Below are 26,459 nucleotides of genomic sequence, written 5' to 3' on the forward strand. Positions count from 1 at the left end.
CTCATCAGGGCATAATACAATATATTACAACGTCAAAATGTCATGGAGATAACGTCATATCAATTATGACGTCATAACGTCAATAAATATTAAATGAAATTTAATTTGGGTTTAAATACATGTATAAAATGTTGTTCTTTTGCTAACCTAGCTGAAATATTGTTCGAAAATAGCTTATAAAATGGAAATATTTTAAATTTTGGTTCATTATGTGAATATTCATCTAAATGTTTACTTAAAGGCATCTGTCTTGTTGAGGGGTCTCGCATTTGTTGTTCATGGACAGATCGCCTATTTCTAAGTTTATCGCCAGTTTGGCCTATATAATATTGTTTGCATCCATTGCATACTAATACATAAATCACATTTTGTATATCACATGACATATTAGTTTTTATTTTGAACATTTTGCCATTAAAATCAAAAGAATTACCTTCAATAATATAACCACACAGGGCGCATCTAGGGTCATTACATTTGGATACTCTTGGTTCTTGAGATGAAAAGTAAGATTTGGTTAACAGACGTTTTAAATTAGGTGGCTGTCGCTTACATTTTATTATCTTCTGATTTGAAATTATTTTATTCATAACCGGGTCTGTTTGTAAAATGTCAATGTTGTTTTTTAATACGCCAAACAGTTCTTTATTTTTTCGAATGATAAAATTAAACTAAAACGTTTAAATGAACTTAAGCATTCCCTTATTCAAAGAAAATATCCACAATCTATTATAAATACAGGTATTAAAAAAGCACTTTCCATCCCTAAACATGAATTACTTTCAAAATCAACACAAAAAGACAAGAGTAATATAATTCCATTTATTTCAACACAAAATCCTCAGGTTCTGTGTCTGACTCTCTCTGCAGAATGAAGTTGTGAAGGACACAACAAGCAGAGATCACGACGGGTATCTCCAGCTCCATGAGCATGTCCAAGTATTCCAGCCGCCGGAATTTACATTTCAATAGACCAATGGCACGTTCCACATCAACTCTTGTCGACGAATGGCACTTGTTAAATTTTTTTTGTAATTGATCTAAATGTCCATTATCTCTATATGGAACAAGGAGATGTCTTGTCAGGGGGTACGCTGAATCCCCGAGCACATGGAACTCATCTGGGAGATTTTCAATTTTTTGTGCCACTGGACTGTTCCTATATACACGGGCATCGTGAACAGAACCTGGCCATCCTGTGTATATGTCCAAAAATTTCAAATTGCTGTCGCATACTACTTGGAGAACTAAACTGGCGAACCCTTTCCTGTTGAAAAATGAGGACCTATGCTCCGATATTGGAGCAGGACATGCAATGTGAGTCCCGTCAACAGCCCCTACAACACCAGGCATTCCACATCGTTGCTGAAATCCATCGGCAATGGTCTTAAGCTCATGCCGAGATTCCGGAAATTTGATGTGCTGCTCCATCATCACAGACAATACTCTACATGTTGCAATGACTGTAAGATGTAAAGTTCCTGTAATAGAAATGGAATAATTCATGCTAGTGTTTAGCCTTTTTAAATGTAGCTTGATTACATTACGCTTATTTTGAGACTCACAAGTTCATTTTCTGGAAGAATCAAAAGTTGGTGTTTATGGAGAAGAAAATTAGAACGCTCAAAAATAGGGTGGAACCCAAAAGGTCCCCATCACTAGGACACCGTATCCACTATGCCAGCTTGACAAATTATTGAGTAAATGAAGTGCAGCTTCTAAGTTAAGTCTCATTTTATTGTAAATACTGTTACACTAACACATTTTATTAAAGGATCTTTCATAAACACTCATTCATTTGTTTATAAACATATGAATGCTAGAGCCCTTTCCTGCAAACCGAGGAAAAAACTAACCATATTTGCAGTTGAGAAGGCATCAATTTTCTTTTGCTTACCTTTACTTATTCCAAATCGGTCAGCCACGCTCCTGTACGATTCTTGGTTCCCAAGCATCCACAAAGTTGCCAATATTCTTTTGTCCACAGACATTGATCGCTCACGTACCATAAAAGGTGCCACAGCTTCACAGAGTTCCTACAAAATAAATGAAACATACATTTACAATAAAAATTTCTTGCAAAAGAATGTGTAATTAATTTAATTCCCCATAAATAACTTTTATTATAACATAAACTTCCAAATATTAAAACATATTGAACAGAAATAAACTTAGCTAAATTAATCATAAATAAACAATTCAGTAATCGATACTAAAGGGTCTTGTACGCCCCAGGCAGATTTTCCATCACTTAACACTTTCTCGGAGAAGTTTGGAAGTAACATACACCCAGTTTTTGTCACAAAAACTTAAAACATAAAACACGTTCAAGTGGAGAATTTGGTTATTTGCACGATTATTGATTAAGAAACATGAATGATGTAAATAAATAGAGGTACATGTAAGTAGTACCCCAGCCGACAATGACCAATCTAGCATACTATGACATAGCAGCAGGAATAACTGGATAACTGAAATTAATAGCTATAATTGAATATTTCAGTTATCCAGTTATTCCTGCTGCTATGTCATAGTATGCTCGATTGGTCATTGTCGGCTGGGGTACTACTTACCTGTACCCCGGGTACTCTTAAGTTTACTTACTTGTACCCTGGGTACGGTAAATATGCTAAAATGTACCCGGGAATTTTAACGCTAAATCGCTCGTCGCTTTTTTTTTATCAATCATGTCAATTTTCTGTTTAATGGGCTCTATATTATCAGAACTCATACTCAAAAAGCATGTTGATGCTTATTTTAAAGAAAAGTATGTTTAAGGTAAACAATATCGTTTCATGCTAATGGGTAGCATATTTTACGACATCGGATTTTGGACAGGAATACAGCTTGGGTACAGTCTAATATCAACCAGGTACATATAAGTAAATTTACCGTACCCGGGGTACATGTTTGTATACTTACAAGTACCCGGGGTACATGTAAGTAGTATGCGAGCAGACAATGACCAATCAAGCCATAGTATGTGGATAAGAATACAAACCAATAGCTGACAAACCTGATAGGTTGACCTTTGTAGTCGGAAATGTGACCTGAAATCTATGTCTGTATAGAGTGGAACAATTTGCTCAGCATAGCCTTCCACCCTAACTGGCTCATTTCTCTCATGGAACAACACACCTAAAAATGAATAAACTATATTAAAACATTACTTATTTATTTGTATAAAGAAAACGCTTATATTAATATATATGTTTGGGTCTACATCAGCTTTAACAAGATTAAACAATGAATAACGGATTCGGAACATTACTTGTTCATTGCCATTTTAAACAATAGCCTAAATATGTTGAAAAAATATACTTGCATAACAATAACTTTAACGATGATCAGCATTATAATCGCATAGTTTTACACAATTTAACAAAATAGTACACATAAATACCTGGTATGACTTGAATATGAGCATATGCAATCGAGTTATTTATCTGAATCTGTTCTATTTCCGAATTATCGGCGAATTCATCGAGTAAAAACGACAGTAATGCGATACGCTCCGCCATCTGTTCTGTTCTGTTCTGTGTTCTTCTTGAACCCCCTTTGTAGAGGAACCAAACAATCGTTTGTAGACAGTGAATAATCCTCCACCGAATATAAACACTATATTACACGTTCACACTATTCACTCCTTAAATCACACACCTTTCACTAGAATATAAGTCTATCCACTAATCGCGAATATATGCGACTTAGAACTGTACGCGCGATTTTTCATTAGTTGTTAAAATATTAAATGAGATAAAAATAAAAATAAATCATTAAATGAATTTACGGAAGGCTTCTGTACATACATTAGAATTGTATTGCCTTGAATAAAAATACCCAATAAACACTATTGCCAGTTTAATTAAGAATTATGCCCTTCCTTAGTTTGTTTTTTGTGTGTGTTTGGTACGGGGTGGTCGCTGGCTTGCATTGGTCACCAAGAGCAACTGACGTGTCCTGTCCAGACCGTACAACAACCGTCCACAATGCTTCTCAAACTCGTGAAATTCTGTAGACAAATGGGTTTTCAGGAAAGTCTTTAAAGTTGGCCAACTGTTGATGAGTATGTAGAGCTGTTCGTCTACGGGTAAAGTATTAAATGAAGTCTCTGTTATCGCCCCCCACTGTCGTTCTATGTCTACCATAATTGACTGTCTAACACTATGTAGGGCACTACACTTGAGCACAAAATGTTCTGCGGTTTCGTTCTCTTCACCACACATCTGACATGTTGGGTTTATGTCATACTGGTTAAAGTTCTTACGTTTTGTTTGGAGCATGTAAGTCCCTGTGAGTAACCGTACCTTTGTTTTTAACCGTTCTGACTCTCTGGCCGTATATTCCAATGAGAGCAAAGGGAGAATCTTACCAGGCACATACTTATCTTGTCTCAGGAAAAACAATGTAGAATATAAGGGTGTTAAACTGTCTATTTGATCACTCCAGTAGCTATGAACCGCCTTGAGTACACGTGTCTTCCATTTTCCCTTCTTTGGGTGTGTTGTCAGCTAAGTCAGCAACAGTCCCCAACTCGTACTTCCACATTATATGCTGAACTTGTATGAACCAGGATGAGCTGTCAACTGATTTAAAGCTAATCTGACGTTCAAGTAGCGCCCACTCAATACTGTTTCTATCTTGCGAGCATATAGTATGTAAGAAGGTCAGTGCCTGTATGTGAATTTGTGCTTCGATCGGTAAAAGTCCGGATAGAAGATATACTGCCGCATTGGCTGTGTTGTCTGGTAGTCTAAGAATTTCTTTAACAAACTTTATTTGGAATGCTTCGAGACAGTTTATAATGCGTTCAGGAGGTAATAACAGTTCCAATCCATATAAAAGCACGGGAAGAACATAAGATTTGTAAAGATGAATAATGGACAGTACATTTAGTCCCGCTTGCCCTTTGTAACCACTACCGAATATACTATATGCTTTCCTTCTTGCTTTTTTTAAATTTTCATCCACATTAGCTTTTTGGTTGTTCAGCATAGAGTCAGTTCGTATAATATCGAGATGTATAGCTCTTTGCACAGATGGAATTTCGTCATTGTTCATGAAGAGGGGAGTAGACACGCCCTTTTTACGTTGGTGACTAACATGGATATGCACGCTCTTGGTAGGCTGTAACAGGTATCGCTCCATATAGACCGTTTGCAATAATAGGAGATTTTTACGTACGCACCGGTTCGGCCGCCATATTGGAGGTATACCAGCGAAGCGTAAACATCGATCAAAATTAAGAGAGCGTAAAACTGTGACTCATGGCGTCTAAATCACTGAACCAAAAAGGGCCGTACAAAGATAGACTGGAGCCTGCAACAAAAGCAAGATACATTGAAAAACTTGCATTGATTGGTGGTATTGACCCATATGATTTGAAAAAGCTTTGTGATGATGTGAATCAACTGCCATCGTTGACCTACCCTGACATCGTTAATTATTTGTTGTTTACACCTAGTATTTACACGATGGAAGATCTGAAAAACTTCAAAAGCTTAGAAGCAGTGAATCAAGTTGAGTGTGGCTGGGTTTCTGGCGTGACTTCTGCTGTGTTGAGTAACAGACTGTTGGTGAAAGGAAGGGTAAGTTATTGTTTTTTTCTTGAAATTCATTGTTCTGGATATTAAGCTTTTTTTTTTAATTTTCTCTCATTACTACATCAGCCCTGTTCACAGATTTGTACTGGTATATATGTATCGAGGTAAACAGCATTTGTACTACCACCCCTCGAAGCTAGCTTTTTTTAGCAAGTACTTTTGCCAGACGTGGTAGAATGTCTGTGTATGGCTCGAGAGGTCCTGGGTTTGATTCCCAGTCGAGGCGTGTTACTGTATGTTTTAGCCAGTAACACATAATATACACTACTAAGTACAATGTTATTCTCATGTATACCAAGAATTGAACTGAATTTTACCTATGCTGACCTATGATATCGGATTTATAAGATCCAGTTATGATGTTCTTAACGACAAAACGCATGGTTGGAAACAATTATTTTAGATTTTGGTTTCACTTCAAACAGCATATGCGACATGCTTACAACTTAGGTATTTTTTAGCTTTTATGCTGACTTTTTTTATGTGTTTCATATGTCAAGATGCTTAATATCTTGTAAATGTAGTTTACTATTGCTTTTTTATACTTACAGGTTCTTCACTCTCAAAGAATGCATGAAAAACCACTGTCCCCATGGTTCATCTCTACGAAGGATGGTCAAGTGTTGGCCAGTCACTGTGACTGTATGGCAGGATGTGGAGAAACTTGCACACATGTTGCTGCCTTAATGTTTTGGGTTATGAGAACTGTTAAAGTAAGAGACGAAAGGACTGTAACACAGGAACCAGCATATTGGACCATCCCCCCATCCGTGAAGAATGTTGAGTATAGAGAAATTTCTAACATTAACTTTCAAAGTGCGAAGTCCCTCAAGAGAAAATTTGAAGAGTGTTTAAGCAGCTCAACCAGTCAAATTTCTAAAAATGTTCATCCTGTAAGAAAGACTAGGAAAATCCCTTCCCCTACAGAAAATGAATTAGACTCTTTCTTCTCTGATCTAGTTTCCACCAACCGTAAGCCTGCAATCTTATCAATTGTGCCTGATTATCTTGAGAGCTACAAACCTAAGTCAGCAGTGCTCAAGTTGCCTAAACCACTAACTGAACTCAAGAACAAACAATCAATGAATTTAGATTATGACCAGCTAATCAAATCATGTGAGGGCATTGAAATTACGGTCACTGACGAGGAAATTGAAAATGTAGAGAAAATCACCCGAAAACAGGCAAGTGAGGGTAAGTGGTTCAATTACCGCGCTGGGCGTATCACAGCCTCAAAAATGAAGAGTGTTTACACTGCGAACATTGATAATCCGTCAAGTGCGTTAGTAAAATCTATTGTTTATCCCAATGTAAACTTTAGAAATGAAGCCACCAAATGGGGGATTGACAATGAGAAAAAAGCTGCCACTTTGTGTTGTGAAGCCCTTGCTACTGACCACGACAATGTTGAGTTGATAGAAACAGGACTTTTTATCTCAAAGGACAGACCATTTATAGGTGCTTCCCCAGATGGGATCATCAAATGTGATTGCTGTGGGTCCTGTTTATTGGAAGTTAAGTGTCCATTCAATCACAAAGGAAAAGTGATTGATGAATCAGTGCCTTATTTGATTAAAGGGGAAGATGGAGAGCTATGTTTGGACAGAAATCATCCATACTTCTTCCAAATTCAAACTCAACTTGGGGTAACAGAGTTGGAATCGTGTTACTTTGTTGTGTGGAGTGACATCAGTGTTCACATTGAACAAATAAATTTCAACCCGGAATTTTATGAACAAATCTGTGCTAAGGCAGAAGTTTTTTTTCGTAGGGCTTTGTTACCAGAGCTTGTTGGAAAGTACTTTACCCGTCTGTCTAACATCAATCAAACTGATATGAACTCAGTTCATATTCTTAAGGAAATAACATCCAGCCAAAAAGATGATGGTAATGTGGGAGAAAGGTTTTGCTATTGTAGAGGACTTGAGGAGCCACCCATGGTTGGTTGCGATGGAGAAAATTGCAAAATTGTGTGGTTTCATTTCAGCTGTGTAAATATCACCAAGTCGCCTGAGGAAATTGAAACAGTGAAATGGTATTGTCCAGATTGTGCTATGTAAATGATAACTTACTTGAAATGGAAGTGACAACTTGATCGCAACAATTAAATTGAAACAGTGAAATGGTATTGTCCTGATTGTGATATGTAATTTTAACTTATTTGAAATAAAAGTGACAACTTGATGGCAACAATTTCAGAGAAATGTGTATCTGTTTAATTAATAATTTGTCTCCTGAGAAAATATTGTACCATTTTCATATTGACAGATATTTGTTTTGAATGAGTGATGCATTTTGGCTAATTATGTGACTAATATGGTTAATGGAGTTGTGTTGCTTGATCATTTGAGCCTTGGTTCTTAGAAAACTGGGCTTAATGCATGTGCGTAAAGTGTCATGCCAGATTGGCCTGTGCAGTCCGGACAGGCTAATCAGGGACGACACTTTCCGCCTAAACTGGATTTTTGCTAAGAAGAGACTTCATTTAAACAAATGTCAAAAAAGCGGTGTCGTCCCTGATTAGCCTGTGCAGACTGCCCAGGCTAATCTGGGATGACACTTTATACATATGCATTATGCCCATTTTTCTCAGAACGCGACTAAATTTGGTCATAAAAATGTTTTATTTGTTAAGTCTTCTGAGTAAAAGATTGGTATTTTTGTTTTTATAGGAAATCTTCTTGATTTTGCAAAATTGAGAATTGAATAAAGACGTCATAATGATAATGCAATTCCATGTGTACTGTTTTGCTTAACTTTATTTCTTACATATTGGTCCAAGTCAAGGCGTCGAATGACAAAAAGTCCTTTAACAAAGTAATTCAACTGTTTATCACACTTAAGTAAATATTGAAGTATTTAAATGGAAAATCAATTCACAGAATATTTTTTTTAACTATGTGTACTAAATTCATAATACAAGTTGAATTATTTTTTTTTAGGACTTTTTGTTCAAATATTAATCCTTTATCAACAGCTCTTTAATCATAGTATTTGAGAAGTAACATCATTTAGAGAGTTAAATTTAATCAATAAAATATGATTTACAGAGTGAATTATGAAACTATATAATGCTATATACTAATCTATATATACTAAACACAGAGAGCACGGATAAGACAATACAATAGACAGTCTATTTATCAAAGTCGACCACTGATTCACATAAGTTAACCAGCGCACAACACACATGAGCTATTTTGTCAATTGTAGTAAAGCCATCTTCATCTTTGGTAATTACTAGGTCCAATGGTAGTGTCCCATTTAAGAATGTGTACTTTTGGCGCACAAGCCCAATAACTCTCTCAACATGTATCCGTACATTGGCTATTTTTCTTGTTGTTTCTACATCCAATGGAGAGAGTTGGTCTTTACCTTTGGTGAAAGCTGGAATTTTCAATGACCCACAAACAGAACCAACACTATCCGCAATGTCAAATCCTCTATCTGCCAACACTAAATCCCCCGGCAAAATGTTATCTAAAAAATTGCAATGTTCAGTGACATATTTGTCACTTGCACGACCGCCCCAACCTTTGGAAATAAACGACACTACTCCCTGTGGTGTGATTCCAATAAGGAACTTCACAGTGTTGTGATGTTTGTATGACGACCATGTCTCTGCCCTCGCTATAAGATTTGATGGACGCTCTATAAAGATCTCGAAGCAATCAATGATTACTGCACACTTATTACCAAACTGTCTTTGGAACTGTACTGGCATTGTTGCTCTCAATGAGGCTCTGTCAGGCCATCGAACAATTGGTTTTAGTCTTACATACATGATGTCAATAGTATTCACAAAAGTTCGAGAAATGGTTGCACATGAAACATTCAGTTGGTAGGCAAGGTGATTGACAGTCAAATTTAGGCGAAGTCTACTTAAAGTCATCACAAGGCACTCAAACTTTCCAAGTGTTACACTATGTTTGCTTGTTAAATAAGGATATAGATACTTGTACAATGACATCAGTATAGCAAAACAAGAAAGTCCTGTAAAGTACCTCACTCTTTCATCATTGTCTTTAAGAGTCTCCTGAGAAAACATAGACGCATTCCGGATAGATGTTTTTAGATTTTCATTTTCTAGTTTCAAACGTTTATTTTCCTGTTCCAATGATTCTACATCTGAAGTAAGCATATCAGTCTGAACATTCTTTGCACTATCTAAATTTACATCAGGTGGTAACTCTGGAGTGTTGTTGTCTGAAAGATCTTGGACCAATGATCTTGCAGTCTCAGCACGTTTCTTCCGTCTCTCAAAGCGCTCAGCAGCAACTTTAGGGGCAGGCGTACTCGGAGCTTGACATCCCATGTTCACTGATGGCGCCCAATCAGGACTGTCTCGGTCAAAAAGTTCTGCCTTTTGCTCTGAAAATATAAAGTGACATAAAGTATGACTTGTGTGGTATAACAATTTTCTTTCCACTTTCCTGGTCTTAACTATGAGACTCAAACCACCAATTTTTAGTCTGAGCTCCAGCTATGATCATCTGGTGAATAGACAAAGAATTTCATAATTTGATTCTTTTCAATATCAAAGTTTATTCTTTATGTGAATGTAGACTTGATCAATGCTTAACATTGTGTACCAGTACCGTAGACTGTTCAACTTGTACATGTACATGGTATAAAATTATGATCACTACATTCAAGTTATTTATTCATAAATATTTGCACATTAACTTACTAGATACAAAATGGTCAGAACACACTCGAATATTCTTCAAATTCTTTCCACTGAAGTCTTGTTGTAGCCTTGCTAACCATAATCGCCGCCTCTCTGTTGACAACTCACTGGTTTTCTTGCACTGATTAGTAATTATCTCAGGTAATCTATAAAAATGTCTGTCCTTCTCCCTTGTAGAATTGTTATGACAGCCGATAACTCGGCAATAATTGACCATTTTGACATGTAAAGAGAAATTAAGCGGCGAATTGTAAATAGCTGTCAATGATGCGTAATGGTTAATCGAGCGTGTCCCTCCAATATGGCCGCCGGATATTCGAACAGACACCTGCAAACGGTCTATTGGCGAATTCTGCTGAAATGTTTAACAGTTCCTGCGCTTCATTGGCCGTTTCGGCACATAAGCATATATCGTCCGCACAAGCACTGGCCGAACAGTTGACGTCACCAATAGTGGATCCCACCCTGGCTTCTTGTAGGCGATCAAGCAGCGGGTTAACGTAGACCTTGTATAGGTCGGTGCTCATCTTGAAACTGTTGCAATCGAACGGGTCGTTCAACAGACTGCGTTCTATTAATAAACAGAAAACCGGAAACGTTCCGCTTACTGAACGCACTACAGACTGCGTTCTATTAATAAACAGAAAACCGGAAACGTTCCGCTTACTGAACGCACTAAGGTTACATTTCGAAAACACACATATTAAGGTGGCCATATGAATATGAATATTCGACCACGTTAAAGGTAAGTGTGAGACCGTGAAGAGTTTGTAAAGCGTTGAATATATGGACATTTCAGAGTTAATAATCTCGTTGCTGTTTATCATCGGTTTTGTTAACAATTAATGAAATATCCGCCATTTTGAAAAAAACACCAGACTGTGTAACATGTACGCAAGAGCCTAGAGTGCATGAAGATTGAGTCTCCTATAAGGTTATTAAGGGGCTGGTACCAGCCTTTTCATGGCAGTCTTTTCTACCTCCAGCCAAACGGAGTTACCTGTAAAACTTTCATTTATTATAAGGCCGAAAATAAGAAAGATGCACAATAACAACTTAAAGCATTTGCCCATTTAGTGCACAAACTACAATACAAAAAGTCATTTTTCCCTTAGACAATGTTGGGCTTGATTGGTCAGTGTGGGCTCAGGTACTACTTTAAAGGGCCCCTGGTACTCTCAACATAAATATACAATAATGTAACCCGGGTATGGAAAATATACTAAAATGTACCCAGGAATACAAATGCTAAATTGGTCTTGTTTAACTAATTTTTCCAAATTAATATTCTATCTATCTTCTAATACTGCTGGACTCCCCTCGCAGGTATTACTGGCAGGTGTGTGGTATGTATTATGTAAAATGAGCTCTATATTTTCGAAACTTGTACTTAGAAAGCATGTTGAGACAGGTTTTGTACGAACTACAAAGACAATGTTGTTTCTTGTATCTTTTAAGCCATCACGATTAGCGCGGGAATAAAACTTTGGTACAGTCTAATATTGGACAAGTAGGTTTAAGTAAATTTTCAGAACACGAGGTACATTTTAGTATACTCAAGTAATTGTAAGAATACCCGAGCCGTCTATGATCAATCAAGCAATATTTGAGAGAAACAAACTCAAAGATAGAGTCGTGCAAGCTTTAACAGTTGACAGTTTCATGTCAACTTTCCTGCAGTGGGATAAATCAGCTTCCCTACCGGCTAAAAGCTACACATCCAGATCCCAGAAAACACAAAATACCCTCTGTTGAAAACAGAATTGATCTCTAGAACTGCTTATCGAAGGTAGCTTTTTTACCAGAAGTTCTGATTTTTACAATATGGGCACGAGTGTGCTCAGAAAGGTTCTGCGCTACACATTTTAAACACACATGAAATTGAAGAATTTTTCAAAAATCATCATTTTTCTTGGCAGCAATATGTTGACAAAATTGATGAATCGTCAATGAACAGCAGCAAGATTACCAACTCTGCTCATCTTGTGCAGAAGCTGAGGAGAATTTGCACTGGGTGAATCAGATATTTGTGAGGATGAAGATATTTTGCTTGTAAGTGGTTGGTATTTGCTATAATATGATATAGATAAAGAGCACAAATAAAGGCTTTGATAAAATCCATTTTAAACATTCACCACTTAGGTACGTATTTTGACGCATTTGTAGTCACTTAAAAAGTTACATTTAATTAAAGGTCTTTCTTACTAGCTTTAAAGGCTTAATTTCCAACCCTAACATACTGATGAGCAGCAAACAGCAAAAAAACTTGACACACTGCAAGTAACTCGCAGGCTGTTTTGGTTTTATTCTATTTGCATATAACCATTTTCACATTGCTTCTGAATCGAATGTGTAAAAGCTGCAGTTCTTCATAGACGCTTTTAATGCAGGGCTTTTTTCTTGTTTTTGTGTAGCGGCCTTGGTCCCTCCTATTTTGTGAAAAAAATAGTCACGAACGGTTCAAAATTGTGAAAAAATGAGAAGCCAATTTCTTGAAATTGTGGAAATTTAAGTGACTAATTTTCAAAAATTGTGAAAATGGCCAATCTCACGGAAGGAAAAAAGTCCTTTAATGTATCATGAAAACAAGAGATGTGTTTGTCAGAAACACAATGCCCCCTAATGCGCGGCTTTTTTTAAAAACCTTTGACCTTGAAGGATGACCTTGACCTTTCACCACTCAAAATGTGCAGCTCCATGAGATACACATGCATGCCAAATATCAGAACAGAATATTTTATTTTAGCTTAAGCATACAGCTCATCCCCATAAACATACATATGCAATAACAGCATGCATGACAATTATATACAAAACATACATCCTTTTGAGGAAAGATCAATTTAAAAAGTAATGACATACAACATGTTTTAGTGAGAATGTCACATGGATGGGGTTAATACAAAGTGATCATGTAATGTTAACACGAAATTTCATAATTGTAACAAATATAACATTATTTTAAGCTTATTGTCTTTGTGGAAGATATATCATTTATACTACACATATAGCACATCTTCTCGTAACTTAAAGCATTTTAAACAAAAAATGGCAAGTTTTCTTAACACTATTTTGTTTGAACAATTAAGTAGTTCGATAAACTTGAACATATTAGGTCGTGATCTGTAATACTTTGGAATTAATGTATTCCTAATATCGGCATAATAAGGACATTTAATAACAAAGTGATATTCATCCTCGATATCATTGAGGTTGCATAAAACACATTTGCGTTGATCTCTGACAATGTTCTGGTGTCTACCCGTTTCAATTAATAATTTGTGAGACGACAAACGTAATTAAGCAATAATATTCCTATGTTTTTTATTTTCAACAATATCAAGATACGCAGATCTTTCGAATATTGGTTTCAATTCTTTATATAAAATCATTGAACTAGATGATGTGACACTTGTATTCCAGTTAGTGATATATCAAGTTGCTATGTTCAATATTTCAAAAGTTATTGCAAAACTTTAATGTAAGGCTAAAGTTTTTTGTGTGTTTTTTTTTACCTTTGACCTTGAAGGATGACCTTGACCTTTCACCACTCAAAATGTGCAGCTCCATGAGATACACATGCATGCCAAATATCAAGTTGCTATGTTCAATATCTCAAAAGTTATTGCTAAACTCTAATGTAAGGTTAAAGTTTTGATGACAGAATGACAGACAGGCCAAAAACAATATACCCCAGTTCTTTCGATCCGGGGGCATAAAAATTAAAATAATATAAATGCTGAAAATCAGTGACAAAGAAACCAGATAAGTATGGTTTTCATTTTAGTTTATATTTTTAGTTATAAGGCCAACACAAAGCGCTATATTTATTTCATTGAGTTAATTCCATATTGGAGCAGATTTTTGTTTTATTAAGCTTTGTAGCAGATACATCCGCCACGGTGAATGCACAGACAGGGAATTTAGAAAACATGATGAGATGATGAAGGACTTTTTGGCTACCCCACATCATTGTGAAGACCTGGACAAAAAGGCTAATAAAAGAGCAACAATTAAGGCAGTGAGTGGCATGTTAAATTACAATTCCAACAAACAATACTGTGTGTCGGGTATTTTCCAGACATTAGTTTTTTCTGGACTATTTTAGATATTGGTGTTTTGTAACCGGTTTTCGAATTAAGTGATTATGTTAAAGGCAACGCTTGCATTAGTAAGAAGAAGATGACCTTGTAACTTATATTCTTAATATTTTATATTGATTGTTAAAAGGGGCCTTTTCACAGATTTTGGGATGTTTGGAAGTTTGTCATTAAATGCTTTTATATGGATAAAATAAATGTCAACATTGGATCTAAAAAGCCCCAATAAAAAAATCAAGAATACAAATTTAAAAAAAAAGAAAAAAAGGTAACCCTCAGCAGGACTCAAACCACTAACCCCTGGAGTCATGGAGTAAAAAGTCTGCGCATTAGACCACTCGGCCATCCTTTCTTATACGATGACAGATTTATTTTAAACTTCATATAAGCGATCTTCGTAGTTTCACAAAATATCGCAACAACAACAGAACTCTCCAAATTATTCAATTGTTTTGCGTTGCAACACTTTATAATTTTCAGGTTTTTAAATCCTCAATAGATGCAAATAAAGGCTATTTAAGAGCATGGTAAATGTTCAGTATTACGTTTTCCTCACAAATATCATAACTAAAACGAAAATTTGCGAATATGAAACAACTTTTTTCAATTTCGTCAAATTACCAAAACGTGAAAAGGCCCCTTTAAAGTGCATGCGACTGTTGTATAGCAAAATGAAATTAAGTGGGCATGCACAACAAAATCCCAATTAAATGCCTAGACAGTAGTAATCATAGTGAGCCATCTTTAAACAGACGAAGAATAACAGAGCTATGTTTAAGTCCCTTCTTTGTTGAAACTCTTCAAGAATGTTTCAATAATTTTTCAATTTTCCATTTACAATTATAATCTTGTATTAATCATTAGTTTTGTATTAACTTGCTTTTAGTTTATAAATAAAATGTCAACAGATAAATTTATGTTGCTGTTCACAATCTTTTTTTTCTTATTTATACAGAAACAGTAAACAACACTTTTCAAATTGACAAAAAATTCCCTATTGCCATCTGAATAGTTAATGGAAACAATCAAGTTATTCGCCAAGTAACAAATTAATAAGTTGTTGGCAATCACGAGCATCTTGCTTGATAAAATCAGGTTAAATAAGACAGATATATCAAACTGGCAATTTCCAGTGTAATTCTTCATCTATTGCGCCAGCAACTTCTTTACTTCCAACTTAAAAAGAATGGGTTTCTGTGAATAATATGAGTCGCAATAGTAAGTTTTACATTAAAAAGTAATCAGGGTCATCAGCCTAGTGGTAGCCTGCCTTTTTCAAACTTGAAAGTATGGCTTTAAGAAAACAAAAACTTTTAGACAGTTTGTTTTCCAGCCTACTGAGGAGCCGTAGAGTAGACACTTTTCTAGAACAATCATAACTTCCACAGTAATAGTGTTATAACACATCAGATGATAATGTAATGTTCAAGAAGTAATAACAACTTACCTAGTCTTTGTTAGATTTTCTTCTCATATCATTAAAAGTATGACCAGGCAAGATTGGATGAAAACTGTGACCTCAATAGTCTACTTAAGGTTTTTTATCCCCACGTTTTTCGGAGAAAAAGTCGGGATATTGTTGTGATGTGCGTCTGTCCGTCCATCTGTCAGTCCTGACCACCTGCTCCTCCTACACTATTAGCACTAGAACCTTGAAACTTACATACATGGTAGCTATGAGCATATGTGCGACTGTGACAGTGGCAGAATTTTGATCTGACCCCTGGATCAAAAGTTATGGGGGTTGGGGCAGGGCTGGGGCAGAGATTTTCACTCATTTTTTTATGTTATTTTACATTTACTTCTTCATTGTTGCACTGATTTACTTCAATTTGATACTGAGTCTCTGTTATGACAATACGGTCAATCTCAACTATGCATGGCCCCATTACCAACTCTGGGGCGCCCCGTCCACATAGGCAACGCCCACCCAAAATTGCCTTTTACTAAAATTTCTTCATTTTTACACCACTTCACTTCAAATTGATACTGAACCTCTCTTATGACAATACGGTCAATCTTAGCCATGCATGGCCCCATTGCCAACCCTAGGGCACCCCGCCCACATAGACCACGCCCACCCAAAATTGCCTTTTACTATAATTTCTTCATTTCTACACCGATTCACTTCAAATTGATACTGAACCTCTCTTATGATATAAGATACGGTCAATCTGAGCTATGCATGGCACCATTACCAACCCATAGGCACCCCGCCCGACCAAAATTGTCTTTTACTATAATTTCTTCATTTCTACACCAATTCACTTCAAATTGATACCGAACCTCTCTTACAGCAATTTTTTTCCTTTTTTATAAAGTACCGGTAAACGGCACTTTCCCAATTACGAATAAACTACAAATTTCCCAATTGCTGTCAAAAAAATTCCCAATTTAAGGTAAAAAAAAATAAAAAATCTCCAATTATTTTGTTTATCGTGCTACTTTCCACAATGCAAAAGCCTGGTTTATAGTGCTTTTTACCCAATGTGAAGCCAAAGGCTGTCAAATAAAAAGCAGAAACATTATCTGTCAGTATGTCAAATTCAACAAATCATAGAATTGTAAATCTTATTATTATTTACATGATATTTGTATTGTCCAATTTCAGGTGGAGAAGCCATGGAAGACTGCCTCTCAAAATCAAATGTGTCAGTTTGGGCATTTTAAGTTCTATATTAGATCGAAGGGAGAGTTATTTTTTCCACTGTGGACCCCATGAAGCATCATTACCTTGAAAGTGTTTTGATTGTTTCAGCAATTTTTAAAGAAGAAGACATTTGAATCCATTTGAATACCTGGTAAGGGGTTTCATTCAAACTTCAGTCATACTTCTTGATTTCATTCGAACTTCAGTCCAGGTTTCATTCAGACTTCCGTTCAGTCAGATCTGGTTTCTTCAGACTTCTGTTCAGTCAAAACTGGTTTCATTTGAACATTAGTCAGACATGGTGGTATTTTTTTCTAAGTAATGGACGTTTAATGTATAATTGAAGAAATTTTATATCAAATAGTCAGTTTGAAACAGAAAACAATTGCCAAAGTAAAGTATACTTATTTATGCTTTCTGATGGTTTATAGAGAAATATCATTGAAATAAAAGTGATATTTCACTGTTTTAAACAGTGAAAAATTACAGTGAAAAATATCGATATTTTTCACTGTTTTACTTTGAAATGACGTCATTTTTTCGACGAAATGACGTCATAAATCCAGCGGAATTATCCAGTTTAACTCTTTTACAATGTAAATAAACGGTGAAAAGCATAAAATAAAAAGAAAATTTGTTGGATTCCATGGAATATCGATTGTATTTAACTCGTGTTCATAAAAAATACATATTTTCACTCGTGGCTGTGCCACTCGTGAAAATATTATTTTATATGATCACTCGTGAAATAAAATCGATATTCCATCGAATCCAACAAATATCCTCTATGTCTTTCCACAGTTCCTGTTATATAGCCTGACCAGTATTAAGGAGGAAATAGCTTGAAGTGTATGTGCAAAAAACGTATCCAAGCTAAAATGTTAACATTCATTATAGGATTTTGAAATAAAAGCTTTGCATAAAAGTCAGATGGCTACCTTAAAAATTACCTGTTCACAAAATGACGATCTCACAATGTTTTCTGATTTAATTTTATGTGATATTGTCACAGTTTCCAAATTTAAGATTTGTGTACATAAACGGGGGACAATAAAACTGCCAGCATAGAAACACATAATAATTGCATTTTTGTCCAGCCCACTTGCTGAGGTAAAAGCTCTCATAGTAGTTATGTTAATGCGAGTGTGCTTTGTCCATCATTATCAAATATCTACCATTTCGATATGGTGAGGCCTGTATAACACCTTAGACTTAGAGGCTAGGTAAAAGGTCACTGCCACACAAAAGTCCAATTCCAGGATAAAACACATTTTCCGTACTGTAAAGTATCAGTCATCATGCAATTTTAACATTACTTCCCACAAATGGCCACCACATTCTTAAAATCTATGCAAAATGGACTATTATTTCAAAATACAAGAGTTATGAGAACTCTGGAATTGTTTCATCTGATGTTGGCAATTATATATGGTTTTTCAATTGTGATACAAAATGAAATTGATCAAGCCTTATAACACTCCAAACTGCAAGGGACTTAGATATAGAGGTAGGTTTACTGTTGCAAAAAATTTGAACTCTATCAAAGATTGAGACTATAAAAAATGGACAAGCTTGCAATTAACAAGTGTCAGAAGTGTTACATAAGTGCAGTCAGCAAATTATTACAAATGTGCCGGTAACAGTGTTTTTTTTTATGAAATGTTCGGTATAATTCGGCCCCATTCACCCATTTCTAGAGTATATATTTTCCCCCAAATTTTTTGTAAAATTACCCTCTCTGAAGTGTAATTGAATTGAATCAAGACCTCATTTAAATACATCTTTCGTTACGAATTTACTATAATTTGCCTGAAGTGCCGCATCCGCGTGTTTACTTTCTTTTAGCCTTTACCGCAAACCGTACGTAGTTCACTATCACGACTTTCGCTTTACGACATCTACCGCAAACCGTCCACCATGTCACACAACAGCAAAAGTTATCCAAAAAATCGACAAAAAATCCGTTTTAACTTTAAAAAATTGATATTCTGTTTAAACAAGCAAGACTAAGTCAGTCTTCTTCAAATGCCGGCAGTGAAATGCCAGAAACTTCGAAGTCAGGTCAAGAAAGTTAGTCAAAATAAGTGGATAAAATTAGCGTACCGGAAGTGCTGAAAAAGTCGTCGGCAAAAGAAGCTGAATGCGACAGTGAAATGGTGTGTGAGTCTGAAATATGCTCAAATGATGACACAGACGATGAAGTAATTGTTCCAGTGCCAGATGCACGCAAGTTTTTAAGTGAAAATATGAAATGAGATACACATGGTTGTACTATAATGTTACCTAACCTGGATACTGTTGCAAGGTATGTGAGCTATTCTGCCCTGGCCTTCTACACAATAATACATGCAATCCGTTTGTTGTGGGAATTTCAAGCTTAGGGCAGCACCCTACTTGAAAACTTGAGGGGCACTCCAGTTCAAAGACACGCATTGAAGCCATGAAAAACAAAAATCTTGCTGCCTCAACAGGTTAAAACTAGGACAGGAATTTATAGTATGCTGTAAAGACAACATGACAACTTAGCTGCTGAAAACAGGTCTTACTTTGCCTGTCTAATAAGAACAATCTTCTTTGCAGTAAAAAAGCACTGGGCTTTCGATTTAGTTAAGGACTTAATGCAACACATACAAGATGTTGGTAAAGAGGCTGAGCAGTCACAGGGTAGCCCTCTTCACTCCTACCTGTCCTCGCAATCTGTGAGTGAATTACTAGAATGCATATATTGTGTTGTTGAACAAGACAATTTAGACAAAGTAGGAAAGGCAGAGTCATTTGCCTTGTTGGCAGAAAAATCTTCAGATGAAGCCCATCGTGAACAGGTTGCAGTTCTGGTTAGATTCAAGGACTGCGGACAAATCAAGGAACTGTTCTTAGGTATCATCGAATTAAAGCGGACTGATGCAGATTCTCTTATAACAGTTATACAGACCTTTCTCACAAGAAAAAGGGTGGATATCACAAAAGCAGTCTTTGTCGGATTTGATGGATGCAATGTTATGTCAGCTGAAAACAAAAGGTAAATCTCATTCTGTTAATATTATATGATGAAGTTGACACCATGTAACTTTTCAAGAAGCAGAGTGGATAGGATTTCATCGAGTTTACTTACCAAATATAATAAACAATTTGTATCGTTTGTAATGTTTAGTTCTTAACTTCATTCTTTTTTCTCTGACAGTTTTATAGTAATGAAAAAAGTAAGTTATTTGCAGGTCTGCAGGGGCAGTTTCGACACATTGTTTCACATCAGCTCTACGTGAACTGCAGAAACCATAAACTGGCTCTTACTATCAAGCACCTTATCAACGACTATCCTATTGTGGATCAGGTTTGTTTCCTAACATCTTTTTCAATTACAAAACAAATGGTAACAAGAGCACCGCCTTGCGGGTGCAGACCGCTCATCTATTTTCTTTTTAAAGGTGAAGGGACTCTCATTTTCAATTACAAAGGAGGGAGGGGTTGAGTGAAGAGGGGTGTATAGTGTGGGGGCGTGGACATTTTTTACATTATCTTCCAAAAATGCGGAAAAAAAAATGCAAAAAAAAAATAAAAATTCGGGAGGGGGGGTGGGAGGGGAGATTCTTGGGTGCGATGGTTGGACGGTATTTCAAACATACAATAATAAAAATAAATATTTGTGTTTTTTAACCGTTTCAAAAACAAAAAAAATTGGGGTGGGGGGGGGGGGTATAGTGTGAGGGTGTGGTGGTCATTTGTGAGATGATCTTAAAAAAAAATAATAGGGGGGGGGGGGAATTCGGGTGGGGGGGGGGGGGGGTATTCTTGGGTGCTATGGTTGGACGGTATTTCAATCATAAAATAATAAAAATAAATATTTGTATTTTTTAACCGTTTCAAAAAAAAATTGGGGGGGGGGTGGGGTGGGGGGGTATAGTATAGTGTGAGGGGGTGGTGGTCATTTGTGAGATGATCTTAAAAAAAAATTAGGGGGGGGATTCGGGGGGGGGGGGTATAGTATAGTGTGAGGGTGTGGTGGTCATTGGTAAAATGATCTTTAAAAAAAAATAAAAAAATTCGGGGGGGGGGGGGGGTATTCTTGGGTGCGATGGTTGGATGGTATTTCAAACATAAAATAATAAAAATAAATATTTGTGTTTTTTAACCGTTTCAAAAAAAAAAAATGTGGGGTGGGGGGGGTATAGTATAGTGTGAGGGTGGTGGTGGTCATTTGTGAGATGATCTTAAAAACAAAACAAACAAAAAATTTAGGGGGGGATTCGGGAGGGGGGGGGGGGGGAGGGGGGAGGGCACGGGGGATGGTTTGGGTGGAGTCTATTGTGGTATGTCAGGTAAGAGTAGTTTTGTCAAAGTATCAATCAAATCTAATCATAAATAAAGAAGTTATGGCATTTTTAGCAAAATTTAATAATTTGACCTTGAGAGTCAAGGTCATTCAAAGGTCAAGGTAAAATTCAACTTGCCAGGTACAGTAACCTCATGATAGCATGAAAGTATTTGAAGTTTGAAAGCAATAGCCTTGATACTTTAGAAGTAAAGTGGATCGAAACACAAATTTTAACCATATATTCAAAGTTACTAAGTCAAAAAAGGGCCATAATTCTGTAAAAATGACAACCACAGATATGCAACTTGTCCTTTTACTGTACCCTTATGAAAGTTTGCGAGTGTTCCAAGTATGAAAGCAATATCTATAATAGTTTAGGGGTAAAGTGGACCAAAACACAAAACTTAACAAAATTTTTAATTTTCTAAGTATAAAGGGCCAATAATTCCGTCCAAATGCCAGTCAGAGTTACATAACTTTGCCTGCACAGTCCCCTAATGATAGTTAATAAGTGTTGCAAGTATGAAAGCAATAGCTTTGATACTGTAGGAATAAAGTGGACCTAAACACAAAACTTAACCAAATTTTCAATTTTCTAAGTATAAAAAGGGCACATAATTCTGTCAAAATGCCAGTCAGAGTTACATTACTTTGCCTGCACAGTCCCCTTATGATAGTTAGTAAGTGTTGCAAGTATGAAAGCAAAAGCTTTGATACTAAAGGAATAAAATGGACCTAAACACAAAACTTAACCAAAATTTTCAATTTTCTAAGTATAAAAAGGGCACATAATTCTGTTAAATTGCAAGCCAGAGTTATCTAACTTTGCCTGCCCAGTCCCCTCATGATAGTAAGTAAGTGTACCAAGTTTGAATGCAATAGCATTGATACTTTCTGAGAAAAGTGGACCTAAACGCAAAACTTAACCGGACGCCGACCCCGACGCCAAGGTGATGACAATAGCTCTTTTTTTTTTTCAAAAAATAGATGAGCTAAAAATCAATTTTAGATTTTCCGAATGTGAGTTAGTGAAAGTTGCACAGAGTATAATAAAATTTAGTGGTGCACAAATATTTTAGCTGCATGTTGGCACTCTCAGATCAGGTAAGATTTATTCAAACATAATCTTTGAGCTTGAATAAAGGCTCTTGAAATGAGCACACTTATTTATTTCAGGTTGACAGTCTCCTGCTGTCAGTGTGGAAGATGTTCCATTACTCCCCTAAAAAGTTTGCAACCCTTCAAGAGATACAGGCAACATATGGACTGACAAAACTGAGGATGATTCGTGCAAGTGCCACAAGATGGCTGTCACATGGAAGGGCCTCCATTAGGCTTGTGGACAGATATTTTGCTGTAATTATTAATATATTGTTTCGTAGTCATTTATTTTATTCAGCCTGAAAACATCAACTTAAACAGCTTGGATTTAATCTTAGTAAAACGCTATTAAAATTGAAAATTATTTTCATATACTCTGACTAGTGGTACTGATTTTTAGCCGGATTTTTTTCGAAAAAATCTCGGCTTATAGATTGATGTTGTCGGGCGGGCGGGGGGGCGGGCGTGCGGGCGGGGTGGCGGCGTGCTCGAAAATGTTAAAGTTCTTATTTCATGGTATAACTTTGGTATGCTTGGACCTAGAGTCTTCAAACTTGACATGAAGGTTGGCCAGGATTAACAGATGACCACTGGTCATTTCAAGGTCATTCATTTGAAGGTCAAGGTCACTGTGACCTTCAATATAAAAAATGTTAAAGTTGTTATAACTTTGGTATGCTTGGACCTAGAGTCTTGAAACTTGACATGAAGGTTGGCCATAACTAGTTAGTAACCACTGGTCATTTCAAGGTCATTCATTTGAAGGTCAAGGTCACTGTGACCTTGAATGTAAAAATGTTAAAGTTCTTATTTCATGGTATAACTTTGGTATGCTTGGACCTAGAGTCTTCAAACTTGACATGAAGGTTGGCCAGGATTAACAGATGACCACTGGTCATTTCAAGGTCATTCATTTGAAGGTGAAGGTCACTGTGACCTTCAATATAAAAATGTTAAAGTTGTTATAACTTTGGTATGCTTGGACCTAGAGTCTTGAAACTTGACATGAAGGTTGGCCAGAACTAGTAAGTAACCACTGGACATTTCAAGGTCATTCATTTGAAGGTCAAGGTCACTGTGACCTTGAATGTAAAAATGTTAAATTGTTATAACTTTGGTATGCTTGGACCTAGAGTCTTGAAACTTGACATGAAGGTTGGCCAGAACTAGTAAGTAATCACTGGACATTTCAAGGTCATTCATTTGAAGGTCAAGGTCACTGTGACCTTGAATGTAAAAATGTTAAAGTTCTTATTTCATGTTATAACTTTGGTATGCTTGTACCTAGAGTCTTCAAACTTGAAATAAAGATTGGCCAGTACTAGAAGATGACCACTGGTCATTTCAATGTCATTCATTTGAAGGTCAAGGTCACTGTGACCTTAAATATTAAAATGTTAAAATTGTTATAACTTTGGTATGCTTGGACATAGAGTCTTCAAACTTGACATGAAGGTTTGCAAGCACACTTAGATGACCACTGGTCATTTCAAGGTCATTCATTCTAAGGTCAAGGTCACTGTGACCTTGAATGTAAAAATGTTAAAGTTCTTATAACTTTGGTAGGTAAAAATGTTAAAGTTCTTATTCCATGTTATAACTTTGGTATGCTTGTACCTAGAGTCTTCAAACTATAACACAAGGTTTGCTCATGCCTTGAAAAGTACTTACATTTCATTTTGACCTTTGAACAATATTTCAGTAATTTAAGTATTGCATTGACAAAAACACGAAAGGTACTTTCCTGTCATTTAAATCAAAAATCCGGCTTCAATGCGGTCATCTCCGACCGCGGAACTCTTGTTTAAATATAAAATTTTAGGTTGTTGATGCAATCGATGCAAGTCTGGCAGAAATGTATGATGCAGAGGTTATGGGGTTAGAGATCAGCTGTTGGACAAGAACACCATATTTGCTGTTTTCATGCTTTGTCACATCCTAACTCCTGTTATAAGGTTTAGTGATTATCTGCAGGGAAATGTTATCTTCTCAGGAGTGACAACTTGATGCAAGGTAAGAATAAGAAAAAGCAATCAGTAGTGATATTTTAGATCAGTTGTTAAACTGACAGTTATAAGTCTACTCTATTATATTATCAGATACTGATGGACACAGTTACAAAACTCAGTCACTGTTTGTAAACTTATGTGATTTCAGGCTGTGGTATTTGACGTGATGATATTCTATATATTGTAGGACCTGATTGATGAGCCTTATTACCTCATTTGACACTTTCAAACAAGCCTCATTCAACCAGATGGTGGTCTGTACCTTGATATAATGGAAGAGTTCTTCACAGAAATGGACAATCGGACTGCTTTAGCTAGACGCCTAAGGAATAGTTTAACGAAAACATAAGCACATTTATATTGAGCCTATGTTTAACTTGTTATTTTGTTCTAGTTTTACTGACCAATATTCAAAATGTAATAATATTATTCATTGACTATGTACAGGTATCATGCAGTTTTGACACCGGAGCAGATGATTACAGAGATAGTAGTACCTCTGACACACAGCCTGATGAACAAGATTACTGATGCATTCCACAGTACACCAGTTTTTGAGGCAATGTTCCTGAAAACATGGCAGATGTGAATTCATTGTCATTTTGTATGGTTTTAACTGAAAACCTTTCATTACTGGTAACTGTTGTGATTGTAAATGTGTAAAGGTTGTTTACCCTGCCAGGACCCTGATCAATGTGTAATCTAATTGTTAGTTTGTTACTTAAATGAGCTGTAAAAATACTGTTATTTATTTACTTTTATTGTTGATAATAGTTACACATAATTAAATAAATACACACAGATTGAGATTAACAACCTAGCAGAGCATTATGGTCAGCCTAAGGTAGATGTCTACAATGGACACAGAACTGTGGCAGAACCAAGACATGCTGCAGCAGACATGCGCACACAGTGGCCACTATTACGACCTCCGCTGAGTTTAATAAAGTATGTAAATAAGCATGAAAATTGTTTTAATGTTCTTGTTATTGGTTTTAACATTTACAGTTTCTAGTTCATTGCAAGTTATATAATCTAGTTGTTCTTGTTCATATTGTTACAATTTTGATTTGAAATGTTTGTTCAAGTTTAAAAGTTCTGCTTCAAGTTTGTTCTGTTGTTTTTGTTATAGTTTGAAGTTTTACTTAACTTTCAGTTTGTTTTGTTTGCCTGTTTATCTGTTATTTCCACTTTTAAATTCCAGTAAGTATTTGCTGAGATATTCTCCAAGATCCATACAACACTGCATTAGCAGTAATTACTTCCCAGGAGACAATCGAATATGGTAGCTGCAGTGAATGTTTTTGTATCATTTACATGACCGCTGATTATTTAAATGAAACCAGTTTTTGTTTAATACAGAGATATAAAAATAAATTCTACTTCCAACAATTATTTCTGTCACAGTATTTTATTACTTTATTCTAATCCAAAGACAGTTTTTATTCTGAGTTATAAAAATTATGAAGATATCTTGATGAAGTTCAAAGTGATTATTACAAGTAAGTTAAAGAAGTCAAAGGTTTTCTTTTTCTCAAATATCTTGTTATAAATTAACTACTGGTTTCAATTTACAGGCAGCAACCAGACTGTTTGAGGACCAGATATACAGAACTTTGTGTCCTGCCATCTTTGAACTTCATCAGCTGATTCCCTCGTCAACAGCCTGTGTTGAAATACTGTTTAGTTTGCTCAACCTGCTTTGCACACCACACAGAAACAGGCTTGGGGAAGCTACACTTGAGTCCCTGATAAGACTATGTCGGCACACAGAGAGTCTCGGTGAAGAGGAGGGCACCAGAATAATCGACAAATTTGCAGAAAAGCCAAGAAATGTTGTGCTTTTAACATGAACATAACATGTTGATGAAAAAAGGAGTTGTAATAATGTTTTTATCTAAGTATGGTGAATTTAATATAGTGTTAAAACTTGATTTTCCTTGATTTTGTACAGTTACTTGCTAAGCATAGAAATTTCCCTTTTTTCCTCTTTT

At 36.0% G+C, this 26,459-nt stretch overlaps 3 protein-coding genes and 2 long non-coding RNA genes across 5 annotated transcripts in view; 2 read left to right on the forward strand and 3 right to left on the reverse strand.

Annotated features, from left to right (window-relative positions):
* LOC127867193 (uncharacterized) overlaps positions 1-26,459 on the reverse strand; it is a 56,817-nt gene that overhangs the window by 28,115 nt on the left and 2,243 nt on the right. The window lies entirely within an intron of this gene.
* LOC127867174 (putative nuclease HARBI1) lies at positions 22-3,790 on the reverse strand. The gene is made up of 4 exons (XM_052408222.1): positions 3,404-3,790; positions 3,017-3,138; positions 1,898-2,036; positions 22-1,481 (listed from the first exon to the last, which is right to left on the reverse strand). Exons 1-4 carry the CDS (start codon positions 3,519-3,521, stop codon positions 823-825), a joined length of 1,038 nt encoding a protein of 345 aa, XP_052264182.1. The 5' UTR covers positions 3,522-3,790; the 3' UTR covers positions 22-822.
* Positions 5,154-8,417, forward strand: LOC127867164 (uncharacterized). The gene is made up of 2 exons (XM_052408206.1): positions 5,154-5,588; positions 6,155-8,417. Exons 1-2 carry the CDS (start codon positions 5,268-5,270, stop codon positions 7,661-7,663), a joined length of 1,830 nt encoding a protein of 609 aa, XP_052264166.1. The 5' UTR covers positions 5,154-5,267; the 3' UTR covers positions 7,664-8,417.
* Positions 8,614-10,627, reverse strand: LOC127867168 (uncharacterized). The gene is made up of 2 exons (XM_052408215.1): positions 10,294-10,627; positions 8,614-9,974 (listed from the first exon to the last, which is right to left on the reverse strand). The coding sequence occupies exons 1-2, from the start codon at positions 10,508-10,510 to the stop codon at positions 8,740-8,742; spliced, it is 1,452 nt and encodes a 483-aa protein (XP_052264175.1). The 5' UTR covers positions 10,511-10,627; the 3' UTR covers positions 8,614-8,739.
* Positions 20,252-25,755, forward strand: LOC127867196 (uncharacterized). Its single transcript, XR_008043359.1, has 5 exons — positions 20,252-20,374; positions 22,532-22,711; positions 24,279-24,469; positions 24,653-25,413; positions 25,670-25,755. It is a non-coding gene; the product is annotated as an uncharacterized LOC127867196 (long non-coding RNA).

The sequence above is a fragment of the Dreissena polymorpha genome, chromosome 2 (genome assembly GCF_020536995.1).
Source record: "Dreissena polymorpha isolate Duluth1 chromosome 2, UMN_Dpol_1.0, whole genome shotgun sequence".
Classification (NCBI taxonomy): Eukaryota; Metazoa; Mollusca; class Bivalvia; order Myida; family Dreissenidae; genus Dreissena; species Dreissena polymorpha.